We start from the raw sequence: 20,585 nt of genomic DNA, 5'->3' as shown, positions 1-20,585 counted from the left end.
GGAATGGACCAGTGAGCTCACCACACTGCAGAGAAAGAATGCCTACTTCTGCATGCCTGGCACAGGAAAGAAACCCTCCATAAGCGGTGACTGCTATTACCATTATTACTATTTCAGATTTTATGTCCAATGAAATCCAAATCCTCCTGATGTTAAAAAGTATTCAGAAGTAAGTTTGCATGAAATATTCTGCTGGTGGTATTACAAGGTCAGAAACTGCATAAGTGATAGCTAAGAGGGTAGTGGAGTGGGAACAGCCTGGCAGAGCTCAACTCAAAAGCATTTAGAGCAGAAATCTGATTTTCCATTGTAGCAATTTCATCTTTCCTTGAATTTTCACTATTAAATAAAAGAAAATCCCAAAGAGTCAAATCATGCATATTAACCAAAAAAAGAAGGTATAAACCAAAAAAATAAGGAAAAAGCCAGAGGTTAATGGGCTTGAAAGGCAGGTGCAAGCATGCCACAGCCACGGGATTCCCTAGCAGGGGCCTGTTCACAGGAAGTGAGGCTCAAAGTTGTACTAGGTGCTGTACATTTGCTCATTCATATATATGTGTTGAGCATGTAATAGGCTGCCAGACCTTAAATTTCCTGAAGTGCAACAGTCAAACAAAAGACACAGCTCTGCCCTGAATGAGTACACCTCAAGAAAAGGACAGGGCAATTAAGACACGACCATGGTGACAGTAAGTGTGAGGGCACAGAGCAGGAAGTAGAGTCAGGAAAGGCTTCCCAGAGGTCCTCATGTCTAAACTCAAGGATGAAACTCAGAAGTAGAAATGTGTGTTTCTCTTTACCCCAAGCCCTTGGTCTTCTTCCTGTGATAATCCTTCAAACTTGAAGATCCTGGGGGAGCTGCGAAGAGCGGCTGACCCTCGGCTACAGGACAGGTACTCGCTCCAGGCTTGAGTGATCACAGCACCCCATCCACCGACCCCACAGACGGCAAGGAACACGTTTTCCCCATGAAAGGTACCCTTTGAAAGGTATGCAGCCTTTCTAACACCTTGGGTTGTGGCCTATGGGCACCAGAACTGTGAGAATAAATTTCTGTTGTTTTAAGCCATCAAAGTTTTGTTATTTTGCTACAACACTTACAGGAAATTAATACACTTTACTTAATTTTTTAGCACAGTATTTATTCATTTTCATTCACTCAACATATTTATTGAACATCTACTAAGTGCCAATTACTGCCCCAAGTCAGCACTCAGTAGGCTTCAGTGAACAAAATGAGATCCCTGCCCTCATTAACTTACTCCCAAGTGTTCACTGGTAAGTACTGTAGAGGAAAACAGAACATGGAAAAGCGGCTGAGGACTGTTGAGAAGGTGGTGGCTTATGATTTAAATAGATTGGCAGGGTGAGCTTCATGGGAAAGGTGACATTTAAACATGAAAGAAATGAGGAAGTTTATTTAAAACATGCCAAGCACAGGAAGCAGTAAGTGCAAGGCCAGAAAAGAGAAGAGTGCTTGGCATGATCAGCATGGAGACAGCATGGAGAACACGACCTCCATGTGTAACGAGGTCAGAAGGGTGAGGGGAGGCCACTGAGCCCGCAGGGCCCTCAGGCCATTGCAAGGACTGCCTCTAATGTGAACAAAACGGGAAGCCTGGCAAGGGTCTCAGAAGAGTCTCGGTCTCCAGACTGCACACTCCTCAAGGGTAGGGACTTCTGCCTATTTTGTTCACTGATCTGCCCCATGTTTAGCACCTAATTCCCAAAAAGCACTTGTTCGAAGAAGGGCCAATGGACAACTCTGCGCCCTTCCTTTCTCACCAGTTTGCAGCTGACCCACCTCGATTTTCTCTCATGAGGAGACTACTTAGAGGACAAATTCTGCTTCAACTAAAGCATCACATGAAATACTCTCTTTGGATGAGTAAGAGCTGATGATTAGCTATCCACTTGTGTTCAATTCCTTTCCTCATCTGGACTGCAAGCTGTCCCTGCTGGAGGAGGTCTCATGATCAGGCCACCATAGGCAGAGCAGCCTGTGGGAGCCGAGGCAGAGCTGGGAACACAGCTAAGTGAGCCCAGAAATGACACGATGGCAGCAGGTGGTCAGGATGACCACCTGCTGCACCTCTGCCCAGTCCCATGCCCTGCAACAAAGGGAAGATGTGGGCGCTTCCTCCGGACCTGCCTGCACACAAGGGCTCTGTCATAGAGTGTTTGACTCCCAAATGAAAAAACTACCAGCCGGGTGGCTGAGTACCAAAGACCACACACCCACACAACATGCATTGAACAACTATGATCTTTCTCAAAATAAGACATAAATAAATAAGAAAAATAAACCTGAAAGCCACTGGTAGATATCTCAGGGCAAACAGTCTTATTGTGCTAGATTTTTTTCCCAAGTAGTAGCAACAACAATAGTCACAGCTAAAGGTGCAGTGTGCTTTGCTTGTGACAGGCGCTCTTCTAAGTGCTTCTGACAGAGTATTTAGTCTTCACAACAACTCTGTGTAGCAAGGACTTTGCTTCATTTCAAAGATAAAGGTTAAACTGAGTCACAGAGTGTGCTGCGGTCACACTGTGAAAGCAGAATCCGCGTCTGAACGAGTCTGTTCTGTGAACGAGTCTGTTCTGTGAACACTACGCCATCAAGTAAGGGCCTGGACACAGTGCAGATTGTACCAGTAGGGAGGCTCCTCTAACTCCCATGATGAAGTAATAACATAACTCCTCAGACGAGGGCAAAGAGGATGAGACATCATCCCCAAGATAAGCGTAAGCCTTAGGAAGGAAGCCAGGCCAGTGACGACATGAGTCCTCCTGGACAGCAGCAGAGGAGACATCTGTGAACCACAGACAGACTCGGGGAAAGGGTGAAGCCTGCAGGGCCACCATCCTTAACGTCCTGTCTCACACAGGTTGTCTGCCTGGGCAGCAGCGGTGCTACCTGATAAGCACCTAATTAAATGTTAAAGGTTACAGAAAATGTTTTAAAGGCTATAGACATTTGGAAGGAAAATTAAATGAGTACGTGCAGAAATCAGCTCAAATCTTTTTTTTTTTTTTAAATAGAAAGGGACTTTTAAAAGGCCTCACAATAATATAAAATTCTTTTGGCAAAAGTGACTGTGCTTCTATTACACCCCCAAACATCAAGACAGTGGAGGACAAAAAGGTGAGACCCCAGCAACTTGACAAGCAAGAGAAAGGGCATGGACTCAACAGCATACAGTTGGTAGGGACAGATCTACCCCTTCCCAGAGACAGGCCCTGGGTGAGCCACATGGCCTACCTGCTGCCTCGTCTCTCCAGGAGAATAGAGACCTGTCTAGGGTAACTTAACAAGCTTTCAGTTCAAGGTAACTATGATTAAGGAAAGCAGGGGTACGCTGGAGTAACAATAACAATTTTTTTAGACTGATTATTTAGGGTTAGCAAATAAAGGGGAGGGGTTCCCCCATGTACCTACAGACTTTGGGAGATAGAGTAAAACAAACATGAATCCCAACCACCTGAGCTTGGATTGTCTTCTTCTGGAATGACTTATAAACACATATGGGGAAAAAAGTTCATTTGGCCCTCAAAAAATGTCCCCCTAAGAGCATTGCAAAGTAAATAAAAAAATGAACGGCAATGCCACAGATGATGGCCTCTCACATATTTCTAACAAACCACTCAGCTCGGCATTTGCTCATTTTCTCATCCAACCTTTAGGTCATTTTTGTTGAAATATTTCTACTCTGAGTTGAGGGCATTTTTGAATATTATATCTATCCTACCCTTAAGCTAGCCCCACCAGGCTTTCAGAATGTTAGCTTCCTTGGTAACAGGAAGGAACTCTGCGTTACTCACATCATTCTCGATGTTAACTCAGGGGAAAATTATCTTCCACAGGAGAGGGAAGTTCAAAATAACATTCGTGAGAGATTTTTTTTGTCCACAAGATACTTTCGTGGAGTTGTATTTATCCTTATTACATGCATAGAATGCTCAAGTTAAGCAAAAATGGTTCTGAAAGGCTTGGCCAAAGCAGCTGAAATCACACAAATAATCCACTTGTGTGAAGTAAAAAACTGCTATAAAGTGGCATTATGAGTCAGTAATTGCTCTGGCCTAGCCTTCAGTGGCTTGGGAAATTATGCCCCTGGCTACAGGGAGAGTCTCCAGGGAGTTCACTAGACTTCTGTAAAAAATTCTTAACCTCAGCTGACCTAGTTTTAATTCTCACACCCTGCCCACCCATGCTCTGGGAAGGCAGGAGCCTTGAGAATATCAATTTAGAATAGAATTTTATTAGTCTTTATTAGTTAAGCATTTTCATTTTAACAACTTTATTACTGCCAACATCAAGCGGTCCAAGTTTAAAATACTTTATATTAAATGAAAATTTCTAATTTTAATAAAATTAAAAGTCTCACTTTTCCACAATATGCAATTATTTCTTTAATTTTACAAATATAAGAAATGCCTTAACTTGACCCCCAAATCTTTTCCCAAACGACACCTTGTTTCTTGATAAAGTACTAATTACTATTTTCTCAATCTGTTTAACAACAGATGCAGAAAACCTTCCTCATAAAGTTAATTATAATATGCACATCAATAATGACCTAGCAGGAGTATATCAAGCTACCAATTTTGGATTTAGTAAACTCTGAAATTCTGGTATCTTAACATTTCTCTGCCTTAACTAAGTGCTACAGTGGGGGCTGGGGGAGCCCAAGAAATACAGAGAGGGAGGGGAGAAAGGAAGGAAACACCAGGCTCACTGTTGGAGCATCAGCCCATCACAATACAGAAAAATCTATACAGAGGGACAGAGAACACAGGGCCCTCCCTGGCATCCTGACATGTCACCATGGGAGTGAAGGGAATGGGCACGAATGAATCTTTCTGCCTATATTTATCATTTGTCTTTATGAATTAGATGATTGATAATGGAGAAGTGGGGTCTTTTGTCTTCAGAACTTTGGTTTCTTGAAGACACAGACACCTAAGAAAATGTAATTCAAGATTATAAGTCAGTGATGCCGTAAGGCCACAGAGCAGAGAACCCACAGGGCACAGTGCCCTGGAATATTACTGGCACTGACAGTCCCTCACTTGACCGAAGGGGTGGTGTTCCCAGGCACTAGTGCAGACTTGCACCCCACTACCGAGAGCAGGCAGAGCTGCAGGTTTTGTGCGACGAGCTCACAGGACAACCTGCACCGGCATCTTGCTCGCTCTCGGTCAGGGCAACTGAGATGGCCAGAGGAGATGGCACCACAGCCCTCCAGAATTGCTAGCCCTGTCACTCCAGCAGTTATCTGCTCTCCACACACATAAACTCCATTGTGTTTCTCAGTAACAACAGAAAAATAGAGCTTGGCTTGGGTGGAGATCAAATCTGAACTCAGAGTTCCTTCCTCATTTCCTTATTGGCAAAATGTGTGTAAACAAACTCTTTAGAATGTGACTACCTGAGAATGCCTCTGATATCCATCACAGACAGCAGCATTTCTCCAGGATGGCATCTCCATGGCAAAGAAGAAGGGAAAGAGCTTATACTTTAACTTTCTATTAAAAGAAATAATATAAATACATACAAAAAGTGGTTCTACTAAAAGAACACCAAACTAGTTGTTTTGTCTTTAAAATACAAAAGCTTCAATGTTTAAGTTCCAAGTCTAACATACAAAGTCCAGTATGTTTAACATAGTGCTCATTGATATTTTTCCACTATTCCTTACTTTATGAAATTATATATCAGACCAGCAGATAAAAGAATTTAACTCTTCATTATAGTCCCCATACAATTCCCTCCTCCTCTCCCTGTAGTGTGTCTCTGGTTTATCGTTGCTTGTTGAGCTGTTGTAGAAATCCACAAACTGATTCCAAAGTTCATATGGCAAAGCAATGGACCTGAATAGCTTCTCTCTTCTCAAGGTTGAGAAGCAAATAAAAATCATACATATTCTAGTATGTCCTTAAAAAAAAAAAAAAAAGAATTTAACTCTTCAGGGTCATGGTAGAAAATCCAATACTACAGGTTATAAATATGGGGGTCTTCCAAAATGCGTAAATATATGATAGAAACTATTTTTAAGAATGCTTTTATGTTGGTCTAAAACCTCAGGTAAAAATGATTTAATGTCAAAATAGAATATGGGCAGATACAGAGATCTGGCTAGTCATTCATGCTAGGTTTCTGATGCAGTAAGAGTTGACCAGTTTTGAGGAATTAGACAACAGGAGCCTCTCATCACTGAAACACACTGAATCTGCCTGGGATAACTCAGGGGGTTTCTCAGGTTCCTTGAACCAGCTTGGTCATCAAGCAAGAGCAATGATATGCTGTGCAGAGACTTGGCTCGAGTCTCCTCAGAGGTGCCCCCATTTGGTAGGTTGCTTGCCGAACCACCTTCTGTTTTACTACGGAGCTGCCTAGATTCTGCAGACAGCTGTGAGGAAACATTTCCCTTTGATATTTTCAGTAAATCTCAGTTGTTATTTGAATCTTGGTTTGTTTTATCGCTTCGGGCCACTGTAAAACAGTGGGAAATACAATTAAAGAAAAAAAGCAAGGCAGCAGAACTGACTGCATAAAGCACTGCTGGATACTTTGTACCACAGCTCCCTCATTTGCAACATGGAGAGGAAATCTTTTGCTATAAAGCCTCTAAAACAGTGCCTGGCACATAGAAAAAAGTCAACCAAAATATTAATTATTACTATTTGCATTATTGTGTCAGTCCTGGATCAATTCAGCAGGCTAAATGATTTGATTATTAACAAAATATATCTATCAACAAAAGTTTGGTGGTGGTGGAGGGGAGAGCAACAAAACAAAAAGTCTTTATTTCACTGTTGACCTCACAAATGAATAAATAGCTAATTCACTTTGGACATAATGTCTAAAACAAGAAAAACAATGGTTACATACTCTGTGCTCATCAGATGGTATCTGTGAGTGTATTAAGAAACTGGAGAGCACCCAGAAGGGAAGCTAGAGAAGGAATTTGGGAGCCAAGTGACAGAGGGAATTGTTGGAATTATTAGATGTTTTTGAAAACAGACTGTGACGGACTAGGGTGCGGGAGGCACATTGAGAGGTTACCAAATAGGAGAGGGAGTAGAATTATCTTGTGTTAACTCAGAAAGCAAAACTAGGCGGAGTGAGTCAAAACTATAGAGCTAAAGACTTTAGCTCACTTATTAGGAAGAACCATATTGTCAGGTACTGAAGATGTCTGAAAGGCTATAGACATTTTTCAGGAAGGAAGGAAGTCTGGGAGTCCACAAGATCCTTTTCAAATTTTAAATTCTAAGTCCCTGAACTAATAGCCTTTAATGATGACTAGAATTTAAGGTTAAACTAAAGGACACCTTCAAAGAAAATGCCAAATAATTCATGACAGAATTGGTACGAGGCACACTTCCTGAATACAGGGGTCATATTTTATAAGCTAAAATCCATATTACTTAGATAGTTGGTTCTACTTCAGACTCTAGGGTGCCTCACTGTCCTTGGACAAATGGGCTGTGATTCTTTATTTAAAGGCTGGGTATGGGATGTGAAATGAGGGTTTCCAGAAAGCCCAGGACTCCTTAGCAAAATGGCACTGAGAGCCAAGTAACCCCAATGTAATCAATACAGCACAATCCCTGAAAGAACAAGTAAGAAACCACACTGACAAAAAGCGCCTCACTCCCTAAACTGTACTTTAAATTAAGAGACAAAACATGTGTAAAAGATGACTAAGTATTTTTAAATGTTTCTTTGCAACTACGTCTAGTGTCACAAACCTATATGTTGGAAACCTCAATCCTATTATCTTAGAATAATTTGACTCAAGTGGTTAGTGAAATATTCTTTGAGTAAAATCTGGACAATAAAGCACTTTTAAACACATGAAAGCAAAAGTTCATACATTGTGATTCATCACACATTTTATTCTTATTCAAAGGGTGATGTTTACTCATCATTTAATTCAGCATGAAATGTGGTCCTGACTTGCCTGCTAAGAGTGAACCCAATATATCATGACAACCAAAAGTTTACTACAATGACTTAAAAAAAAATGGCCTAGAATTAAAATACTATGGTTAATACTAAAAGGAAGACAGCAGGAGACATGACCACTGGCATAGCCACAGTCACCGGCAACTGCCAGCCTATCAGCCAGTTGTCAACATGAAGAGACACATGGCCTTATGAGGCCTGGTTTTATAGAGCTCCGCTCATCATCACCATGTTATAACCAACTACACGGGCCTGGTTTGAGGTCATGGGAGAGGTTGTGCTGCATTTTTTCCCCTACAGAAGAGAACTAGAACAATTTCAAAGAAAAAGTGCTTATTATCAGATATAGTATTCCTAGCTACAGGACTGTCACTTTTGATTCACAAAAATTTGAGAGTATGTGATTTTTCTGATACAAAGCTAAAAGAGCAACTTATACTATGCCCATTCTTACATGTGTTAAATATTCTGTTTGGTATCATACAGGACTTCATTATTTCAGGACTGAGATTTGAATCATTTCTCTAATCATAGTGATGTGAACAGATGATTTACAATTGTCAAAGCTACTTGAATTGACCATTCTTTTAAAAACACATAGATATGCATAAGTTATGTTTTTAAGAAGAATTCTAATCCTGCACAGTACATATGTTATATATACCTATGTGTATGTAGAGTGTACACACACATACAATGTATGTACATGCATGTGTGTGAGCAGATACACAGAAGCATACATAAGAAAGTACTAGTGGGTAAAGTAATAAATGTCTGGGATTTACTTTATAATAAACCAGAGGGGGTGAGTGTGCAGATAAAACACAATTGGCCGTGAGTTGACAATTATGGAAAATGGTCATAGCTACATAGGTGTTACTAGACTATCATCTTTACTGCTGAACACTTTGCTTGTATATATTTTCAACCCAATCATTGATCTAAACCCACTTTTAATCTTCCTTGAAATAAAGAAACAGATTTCAAAAAAGGATAATACAGTGTCACAGACTTTTAAATTAAAAATGAGACTGGGGCTTTGAAAAGAATTCAAAGGATCATTCAACATGTCTAAAAGAAATGCACTCCAAAAATTAGGCCAGAAAGATGAATAGCAGGAAGAATTTCTCTAATGTTACTCCTGCATTTGACAGGTGATCTTCCTAGTTCCTATTTTCCCCTCGGCTACCACCCCGGCCTCGCCAACCACTTTGGAGACATGCTGTACCCAAGTTGAGCACACAGAGCCCCTTCTGCACTACGTACAATAGGATGTTTACTGAATTTTTACAGCATGCAGTGCATTAATATTTTAGGGATGACTTCACAATCAATATTGTAATCCTCCCAAAGGACCAATTTCCTCCATAGTATCTACCACTAACTCCCGCCCAAAATAAAAACCCTAAAAGGACAGCCTTGGATATTATTTTGGCAAGTAATACGTAGAGCTAAGATTAAGTTTAAAAAATAAAAGTATATAATATAAATGCCTGTTTTGACAGAATGTATCTAATTAATAACCTTTATAATTTTTCCCAAGATCGAATAAATTAGAGGAAAGATTAGCACTTCTCCTATAGCTAAGATGCAAAAGCATAAACTGAAAATGATTTTTTTCCCTTAAAATTAACTATCTAATTCATTTTAATTCAAAAATCATTGGAATTTGGTTTGTTTTGTCCTCTTTTGGTGTGGGAACGGGCATTAAAAATCAGATATTTCTTTGTTTTTCTTTCAAAATGAATCCTCATTTAAACGTCAGAATGTACAGACAATCCAATCTGTATATGTTTTGTTTCTATGTAAAAAAAGAAAAAATTGTTTCCATAGTAACCCTGAATATGACTAAACTATGTCACTTCCTAATACCTCCATATGAGGAAGAACGGATGACAAAGGAAAGGCAAAGCTGGAAGTAGAAGTGGCTGAGAATAGCCAGCCTTCGCCACGCCACGTTTCCCATCAGCACACACTCTCAAGTGCACCGAGCTTCTTATCCTCTTTCCAGCAACCCAGCCCCAACTTGCTTTCCCAGGCTGCTGGGTTAAAAAAGATTCTAATACAGGATTATCCTGGACATAAAGTTTTAAGAAGGGTGTGGTCATATTTATGTAAGATTCACATTCAGATAGGGAGTTCTCCACTACTTTCTTCTACAATAGCTAACCTCATTCATTGTACGCTTACAACTCATTTCCCTGTGTATTCACTAACCATAAGAATTTCTAAAACTTTTTGAAATGTGCACTTATTTTTAAGATTGGAGAAAGGAAAGACGCTATCTATAATCTGCATTTACTAAAAACTTTTGTCCTCTGTTTCTCACTCCTGACTTTTCAGGAGAAAATCTTTCTCCGTGGTATCTGTCATCTTCAGTTACTTTCTCTCTTAATTACTTAGCTATGCTTAAGTGCAGCAAAGGTACCAGGTACAGATAGCTACACATTATGTGTGCTACTCTGCTTAAGATAAACATAAAAATATACAATATTTTAAAAGGATTGGACAAGCAGTTTTCTGGCAGCAGGCATGACGGTCATACGATTAATTATGTATTAACTTAGACAGACAGACAAGACAGACACACACACAATGTGCCAGCATAAATTTGTTACATGGGTATTTCAGATAGCCCTAAGATGTAAACACTAGTATTTTTATTCTATTTATCAAATGAAAAAGCTAATAATTTAGAAAATTGGATTTGGTCACATAGCCAGAGAATGGCTGAACTTACGTCTACCTTATTTGGAAACTCAAACCCTTTACCTCTACACCATTCTCTTCTACAAAATCATTCAGAGCTTTTCTGTAGGAAAAGGAGGTTAAAATTCTCATTCTAATTCATTCTAGTAAATACCAATTAACTACTAGTTGACTGCTTAATACTACTAATAAATGGTAATTAACTCTCAGCTCACCCTCCCTCCCTAAGCATGAGATGAACGCTGCAGCCTGGCTGTGTATGAATGTATGTGGGGTCATCTTCAGCACACACACCAACTGCTTTTTAATGACAACACAACAATCAGTGCAAAGGGAATCCTGCACCAACATCCCTCTCCCCATCCTGCCGCACCTCCTCCCACTGCATTTTCTTCTACTGAGAGGTCTGCTGTTTGCATGCGTTTATAGTGTGGATAGTCAGAGTGACAGCATCATGTAGATACTATCCTATTATACCATGGAGGTGACATATACGCTTGCCTGCAACAGGAAGCATACAAGCCAAGCTCACATTTGACATTTACAGTCACCAGCAACTAGCTAGATATCAACATTTTCCATAACCTCTACATGTATTCTCTCTGCTGTCTCTCTGGGAACAGATGCTCTTTGAAGTCAAGAAACATATTTTTTGTCGAAGTTTAAAGGTGTTAATATAAAGCATCTACTTAGTGCTATGGTTTCTGAGTGAAGTTACAATCTACTCAGAAATTCAAAGTAAGAAGTTAGAAGCCATTTCCACATGCTTTATATACAATTTATAACTAATCTTGTCAGTTAATCTCCAAACACATCTTCCACTTCTCTCTATTTTGACCCTCAACTCTTGCCTAGAAAATACCACCAGAGCCTCTTGTCAGTCAGGCCTCACAGCTTCTACTCTTCCCTGCAGAAGCTTTCTAGAAGCAAATGCCTTTAATGGCTTGTCATTATACTAACAAAAAACCAAGACTCTTCACCAAGTTCTATAACATAAGATCCCTGCTTTCCCTGACTTCACCTGTTCTCACTCTCCAAGGTTCTAGTCTTAACACTATCTTCTCCTGTTACCTAGAAAGCTCCTCCCACCAGATCTTCAAATGATCAGACTATTTCTTTCTTTCATTTAAATTTTGGGGTAAATTGTCTCCTCCTCAGGAAGAGTTAGTCTTCCTCCATCATTCTCTCTCATATCACCCTATATTGGAGCACCATGATTACTCAATTTTTCCTTTCTTATCTGCACAGAGAAGAAATGTTAAGTACTACCAGGACAGGGGAAATTGGACTTATTCTCTTCTGTATCCCAGCATACACACAGAGCTGACATAAGAATGCATAACAGGGTCTCCCCCGGTTGACACAGCAGTTGAGCACTGGGTTGCGAAGCTGCCTGCAGCCTCTGCAGCACTGGTTTGATCCCCGGCCACCAGCAAGGGTCCCACATGGCATGCAGAACTCTCCTGCCAAGCCCGCTGCTCCCCTCAGCAGTGTATTTCATCAGTCTGCCTGTTCTGTTCCCTGTTCTGGCTCTGGTGAATTCTCTCACCCTCCCACGCTTCTGACTGTACCCAGTGCTTGTATAAATAAATAAATAAATCTTAAAACAAATGCTTAACAATGCTTGCTAGCTTTAAAACAGAGACTTAAATTGTGTGAACATTTATACACAGGATTATTAAAATCAATGCCATCAGTCTTTTTCTAATTATTGTTTCAATCAAAACATTCAGTCATTGGTAAGCTTAATAATTTACATATACTTTTATTTACACCCCTATCGGTGTTAAAGAATCTGCACCTATGATTTGTTCCAAAAGGAATGAAAAGTAGCCTATCACACTGTGTTTGGTCTAAAAGATCAAAACATCTCCATATAGGACATTATATAAAATACCTGACAAGTACGTCTGAAAACTGTTAGGGTCATAGAAAACACAAGAAGACTGGAAAACTGTCACAGACCAAAGAAGACATGACAACCAAATGCAATGTGATAACCTGGACTGATTCTGAAACAGAAAGAAGATATTAGTAGCAAATTCAAATGAAATCTGGATTTTAGTTCAGAGTAATGTATCTGATACTGGCTTCTCAGTTTTGAAAATGCGTCATGGTGATATGAGATGTTTGGGAAGCCAGGTGAGGATTACATAGAAACTCTCAACTATCTTAGCAACTTTTCTGTAAATAGATTCTAAAATAAAGTTTATTTTTTAAAAATCAGCATTTCCACAGAGAAAGAAATGTGCTGCCCTCTAACCACACATAGTTAGGCCTTTTACTCTGAATAAAACAGTGTGGGCTGTTGGCGTTATGACTTGAACCCAAGCTACCATTCAAATATAAAAATACAATAGTATATTTAATATTTAATCTCCTCAGGTTTGCAACCTCAACAGTAATTTTAAAACAACCAGACACATGTATTTGTTACCTTTAACAGCACATTAATTCTACATGTAAGACGTAGAAGTGTTACCTCTCCCCTTTTCTCTGCTGGATTGATGCCCTACACATTTAAAGCCTCCATTTGCCTACTGGGTTGGGAGAATTTTTTAACTTCTATGAACTTAAACTCTGCCCATTGCTTCTTTTCTAAAAGAAGGAGAAACTAATATTCCTAACCCTCAGATCATCAGAGAACACTGATAATTCAAACATGGCCAATATTTCAAAACATCTTTCTAGACATTATTCTCTAATTTTCTCTTAGCTGTTCTACAAAATTATTCCCTACTCATTTACTTGACAATTATGTCATAGAGCAGCCTGAATCATACTGAACAAGGAAAAGAAATTGGATTAAAAATTCAAAAACATGAAAGCAAATTCCATTGTGATATTTCTGTGCCCCAGAGAGGTTTCATCATTTCATAAATACACCCAAAACCAAAGGACTAAGCACTGCAACCCACCCATCATTTTACACATAATTACATAAACAAGACATAAAAACATCTTCACACACAGTTCCTGAAATAATAGCATTTATTTATCTTATTTATCCTATTATTCTGGTTTCAATACACACCCAGGCACACAAACACATACATTGTTTTCAGGGGTCATGGTGATCTTAGTTAATTAGAACACTACAAAATGCTCAAAATAATACAGAGGAAACAAATTAAACCACTCAAAAAGGCAGAAGTCAAAAAAGGTGAAAGGGAGTGTAAAATTAGACCATTTGTAAGGAAAAACACCCAGAGGAAAAGGAGAAATTTGTAACAATTCCCTGGGTATTTTGTAGTACTAACCTGGGCCAGCCCCTCAAATAATCTCAATCTTATGTTCCTTATATACAACATTAAAATAACTCCTGAAATCTCTGTTTTTTAGTACAACAAAATCTAGCAAATAAGTCACAATTTTTAGAAAGTTACTTTTCATACACAATTCACTTTTACAAAATTAGCTTTTAAAAATTGCTGGTAGCATCTGAAAAAAAATTGAGTGTATATCTATTTTTCTGAAACAGGGTAAAGAAGAAAGCAACACTTTGCCCACCACAAGCTGAACAGAATTCTTATACAAGTGCTTACCTTGGACACTTGTCGAAGCCACCTTAAATACTCTGTGAATGTGTCAAAACAAATGTAGTAAGTCTGGCTTTGGGGTCCAGAAGAGCTAAATGCTAAACAGTGCTGATGCTTTTTCACTTCTTCCACCTATAAAAACAAAAGAAGCAAGACAAAAACAAGTAAGAAAACAAGTGCCATTTACATAGTACATGAACTATACCTTAAGGGTCAGTGAAGTTGCATGGATTTGCATCTTTCACTATTTATAGTTCTCTTGTTACTTAAAACATGTAAGTTCCTCAGTTTGCCTAACCAATCCGAATTACAAGAAAACAAAAATGGGGAGTTGTTATTTTTTTAACAGATTTATTAAGTAAATATCTCCTGTAACCCACATAAAAACAAACCACTTTGATGTCCTTTTTCTTTAAACACTGGTTAATCCCTGACCATGATTAGTCTATTTCTTCCTCTCACCTTACAAGGAGATTGAGAAAGAATTACAGAAGGATCCAGATAGTCCCTGGCAAGCCCAGGTTTGCTGTCCTGCATGCTGCATGTGGGTACCTGATGGGACTAGGACCCAGTTTAGCTTATGTCCTCCTTTGCACCCTCATTTTGTTTTATTTTTTCTTATCAAAACTGAAAACAGAATAAACTCAAAGTAGAATGAAGGTGATAATAAAAAGCAGAAATTAATGAAACAAAAACCAATTGCACAACACAGAACATTAACAAAGAAAAACTGGTTCTTTAGAAAGGCTAACAAAATTGATAAATCCACTAGTAAGTTCTATCAAGAAAAAAAGAGAAAAGACATAATATTAACAGTAAAAGGGAGAAATCATTACAACTAAAGCAGAAACTTAAAAGAATATTATAAATAATTTTGTGGCAAATTTTTAGAAATATATATTTTACCAACACTGAATCAAGGAAAAAACCAGAATGCCTCAACAGTCCTATAATCATTCAAAAAACTGAATGAATTTTTTTAATTCTCAAATAAACAAATCAGACTCAAATGATTTTATGGATGAGCTTTACCAAACTTCCAAGAAACACATCACTTGAAACTGCAAACTTAACTTTTCACTAAATGAAAAATGAAAAATCTACCCCAACCTTTTCTATAAGGCATAATCAAGAGGTATCAGAGAATAAGAGAAATGAAATTTCACAAGCCTCCTTCAATCCTGAACATTCATCTTGAATAAAATTTGTGTCAGAATTCAGTAACAAAGAAATAGTATATAAAGAACAAGCTGGATTTATCTCAGGAAAAAAAAAGATGGCTTAACACTATCAAACTACAAAATTATTAAATTACATCAACAAAATAAAAAAACTCATTTGATAATTTCTATAGTGGGAGAGAAAGAGCTTGATCTCATTCACCATACATTCATGATTAAAAATTCATGGCAAACTAAGAGTGCAAATAACTCAAGCTGATACTATTTATCAAACATTTAACTTCAATGTCAATGACATATCACTCTCTTTAAGATCATCCATAGGACAAGTATCTTCTGCTTTTATGCAATACTATACTAGAGTCCTGAGCATTATAACAAGACAAGAAATATGTAAGAAAGAAAATTGTAATTACTTCAATGACATGATTTGCCACGTACTTAAAGTCAAAGAATCCACAGACATTGCATTAGAACAAGTAAGAAAATTTGGCAAAGTGGCAGGACATCACATCAATACTCAAAACTCAACCTCATTTCTATACATCAAACAGATAATATAATTTTTAAAATAATGTTATGTAAACTAATTTATATTGACAGAAACCAGTGGTTTCTTGTAGACTGGGAGAAGTGAGTACAAATGGGTGAGAGGGAAGAGGTAAAGTAGGAACACAAGGAAACTTTATGGGGTGATATGATCACTGTCTTTATTGTGGTGATGGTTTAATGGATGTAGCTATCAAATAGTACGCATGGGAATATACAGCCATCCAATGTGCAGTGTATTGTATGTGAATTGTACCTCAATAAAATTTGAAGATGTAGAAAAACAGCTTCCCTAAAGTCACAGTAACAAGAACAGAAACGAGTATATTGATGAGTGCAAAATGGTACAACAGCCTTGGAAAACAACTTGGTATCACCTTGTGTAAGTAAATATGCATGTGTCCTATAGTCCAGTAACTGCACACTTAGGAATGTATCCAAGTAGTATGTCTCAAGGAGATTATTATAGGAATTTTGGATTGAACTGTTCTTCATTATACATTGCACAGCACTGTAATACTTTGCATGACATATTACTCCTTAAGCCCTGGCCCTATATATGCCTGTAGGGTACCCCTGTAGGATTCTGACTCTGCTCACTCTATCTACTTCTCTAGAGTCATGCAGGAGTCGAATGATTAGTTCTGGCAAATGAGCTGTGGGCAGAAGTGGCGTGTGTCATGCAAATATACAAGAGCCAATGGCTGCTTAAGCAACAAAGGAAGACCTCATATACCAGGTACTATAATTAAAAGTGAACTACACCTCATAAGGTTAGCTCCTTGTATGATTAAGTGGAAAAAGAACTCTCCACGGACCCAAGGTGGACACACAGTGCAAGTGAGAAGCGACTTAAAATGCTCTCCCACTGAGAGCTGGGGGCTTGTTGCCACAGCACAGCTTAGTTCACATCGACTGATACGTTGACTATTCAGTCCTATGACAATCAAAACACTAGCACATTGCACCAGATTGCCTTTGGTCACAGTAACTAGTTGAGAATTACAGCCCGAGATCAACTTCTGCACCCCAGGAGGCATGGCAATATAAGGCTATGTGAGCAGCATTATTTATAACAAAAAACAAAAACAAAAACCTAGAAGCAACCCCAATGTACATCAACTGGTAAAAAAACTGAAGAAATTATGGAAATTGAAATAGTTACTGAATGGGGCATTATACAGAACAAAACTTACAGCAAGCAACATGGAATCTTATTATGCAATGTAATATTGAGAGAAAAAATTGAATCACGGAAGATCCAGATGGCACAAGGCCATTTTCATTCAGATCAAAAACATGTAAAACATAGTTGCATGATAAAACATTGCAAAAGAGTAAGGAAATGCTGAATACATATTCTATCACACTGTATCCCTCTGGGGTTGAGGGTGACAATGGGACAGATGGAAAGAGAACATAAGTAGAAACACTAGTATTGATACTGCTAGAGTAGATTGTTATACAATTTATTATGCACTACAATTTAACAACTATCAAATAAAGTATTAATTAAAATAAGTTATCGCGAAATCTGTCAAATTCCAAGGGCTAAACATAGTAACTGCACATTGAATAAAAATTGATTTTAAGAGCTTTATTTAACTTATTTGGAATTCTGCATTTGAAAACATGAATGCTCAAGTGTGTCAAATTTGATTATCACAGTAATCATGGGTATGTTATGACTGATCCATTGCATAACTCATTTCTAGTTATTTTTCTCTAAACTAACATAAATTCCATTAAATCTCAGTTTTCCTTTTAACAACAGAATAAGATGGAAAAAGGGAACAAACATTAATGAAAACTCAGATTGCAAAGTGTCATTATTTTTCCTGGCTCAGACAGCAGGTTTTGAAAGATTAAATTTTTCAATATACTCAATTATTTTTGAAGGAGTAGCACAAAACAGGTTTTACCAGGTTTGTCTGTGAGAAAAGGAAGTATTTAACTATCAATTCACTCAATGGTAGAAGTTCATCCAATCATAGGCCTGGGAAACAGCACAAGTCTCCAGCTCTGAATGAAAATGCTAATTATAACTGCTTCTTCTGACCTCCTCTGAGCACTTGCTGCTTCTGCGTCTCTGAACATGGTAATATTCTGACCAACTCGTTATGTCAAGAGATTTTTCACCCTTCAAATTGCTAATTCCTTCATCAGAAAATTTCCTATTGCCCCAATCTTGATTTCTACTAATCCCCCACACTGCTTTCTATCCCTGTCTTAGAGCAAATGTGTCCGTCCCTTATCTCCTGATAGTAAATTAGAAGCTATTCAAAGGCTGTGATGGTGACGGACCCATCTTGGTATTTCTGAGATGCCAAGCAAAGGGGCCTCTCCACAGAGGATCTTTAATAAATAGTTATTTAAAACTGCCCATGCAAATGCCTAACATCATAGAGAAGAAAGATTGTTGACCTAACAGGGCACCAAACATTAAATAAGCATTTTTAATGATGACCTATATAGGAATAATAACAGTGACTAATTTCCCAGTAATCCAGTCAAAGGACAAAATCTTCAGTAATAAGACATCACTAATTCTTCAATGCTCAGATAAAAGTTAAACAATGGTTTTAAAATCGATGACTAAACTAGATCTAAATATACTTTGTAGCCTGGCCAAATCTATTTTTAAAAATGATCAAGTATTAGTTTTCTTAGGACTAGAATGTATAACAGTAGAGAGGGGGAAGAAACCTGGCAGGGGCTGCGTCTCATCACACTAGTTTAAACTTACAAACTCGCTCATTAGAGATAACAAGAAAACCACACATTACTACACGCATCCAATCTGCCACCTTCATTTCTATTCCCTGGAACCAGAAGATCAAAACATTTGCCAATTTAAAAAATTCGCTTTAACAAAAGTTGGCTTATTATTTTTCTTCTCTTTATATTCTCCACATCCGGCTTCCTTTCCCATAACCATTCAAAGGGAAAAATTGTAAAGACAATGTTTGTTTAATATGAGCCTGATTTCTAAAAACCCATTTTTTATCCAAATTTGCCTTCCCATTTATTAGAAGATTATCATAGCATTTAAAAATCAGGAAATACTGACATATAATTATGATAATGATAATGATACCCCAACCAATGCTTGGAGTTTATAAATAAGTCTGGCAAAGAAAAAAATGTAACATTTTCCCAAGCAATTTGTTTCTATTTGTAAATGATAGGAAAACAGTTAACATGCCCAAAGAAAAGCAGCTAGTAGTGTCAGAAATATCTTTCAGCTGAACCTCAGGTTTTCTCCGAAATGAATCAAACTAATGACTAGCCATAGTGACAAATTAAAAAGGCTAATATCATTGGTCACTAAGCACAAATACACAGTTAAGTGGGATCAGAGATTCACGTTAGAGTGTAACTTTTATTAAGTACAACTGAATGGTTCTGAGGTCACTGATATAAGGACCATTACACTATAGCACAAAATACGTGCTTAAGATATCAAAACTTGGGCCTCCCCTGGTGGTGCAGCGGTTAAGCGCTGGGCTGCGAAGCTGCCCGCAGCCTCTGCAGCGCTGGTTTGATCCCAGGCCACCCTGAGGGTCCCACATGGCGCGACAGACCTCTCCTGCCGCCCGCTGTTCCCCTCAGCAGTGTACTTCGTAGGTCTGCCTGTTCTGTTCCCCGCTCTGGTGAATTCTCTCACCCTCCCGCACTTCTGACTGTACCTAGTGTTTGTATAAATAAATAAATCTTAAAAAAAAAAAAAATGAAAACTTGTCTACTCATAAATAACTCTTCATATACAGCCTAAAATGTAATGGTGAAATTCTAGCTGTTCTATTTTCAGTCCAGTGGATAAAATTCACGCACCGATCGGGCCTCCCTGGTAGCGCAAGGGGTTAAGCACTGTACTATGAAGCAATTCTCACAGCCTCTGCAGCATGAGTTTGATCCCTGGCCAGCCAGGGAGCATCTGGGGATGGCGCAGTAGATCTCTCCTGTCTTGCCCACTGCTCCCCTCAGCAGTGCCTTTCGGACAGTCTGCCTGTTCAGTTCCCCACTCTGTCTCTGGTGAATCCTCTCACCCCTCACCCCATAACCCCCTGGCCTGTACCCCAACTCTTACATGCATAAATAAATAAATCTTTTTAAAAAAAAAAAATCATGCACTGATGAAGCAAAGGTCCCGGGGCCGCCAATGAATGGAATTATTTCCCACAACCTCCCCAAACAAGAATGCCCACTGATGGGGACAACAGGAACCGGGGAAGACCACAGATGAGTGGAAAACCATCTACCCTTAGAAAAGAAATGGCTCAAAGTAAGCTCCTTAATGATGCTGAGAAACCTGTTAGTATTGTGTTTGTATTTTATACTTACTTTCCCACCAATTAGTGGCAGAACATGCATCTTCCCGGTCAAGCTATCTTTCACAGAGGACACTATCAGGCAGGTCCCACACAGGATGACTTGGCGTCTGGTCCATCGGTTCACTGGCAACTGCATTTTGCCTTTACGGACATTATACATTCCTGAGAGCTGAATCCGTTCAGAACTATTGGTGCTGTGAGGTTTTCCTAAAACAAACATAAGCAAATGTTTTAGCCTTAAAGAAACGAGCTTTTTTTCCCTACTTTTTGACATACCAGATAAATTACTTGGACAACAGAG

At 38.6% G+C, this 20,585-nt stretch overlaps 1 protein-coding gene across 1 annotated transcript in view; it reads right to left on the bottom strand.

Moving 5' to 3' along the window:
- Nucleotides 1–20,585, bottom strand: part of PHLPP1 (PH domain and leucine rich repeat protein phosphatase 1) — a gene marked incomplete at both ends in the record, with an annotated part of 193,472 nt that overhangs the window by 69,582 nt on the left and 103,305 nt on the right. Inside the window, 2 exons of the mRNA XM_084252709.1 lie at nt 14,227–14,352; nt 20,295–20,491. Coding sequence (XP_084108835.1) covers nt 14,227–14,352; nt 20,295–20,491 — 323 coding nt within the window. The remainder of the gene's footprint in view (nt 1–14,226; nt 14,353–20,294; nt 20,492–20,585) is intronic.

Source organism: Talpa europaea (genome assembly GCF_964194135.1).
Source record: "Talpa europaea genome assembly, chromosome: 13".
In the NCBI taxonomy this organism is placed as follows: Eukaryota; Metazoa; Chordata; class Mammalia; order Eulipotyphla; family Talpidae; genus Talpa; species Talpa europaea.
The sequence above is the reverse complement of the archived record's forward strand: the minus strand, read 5'-3'. Positions and strand labels throughout refer to the sequence as shown.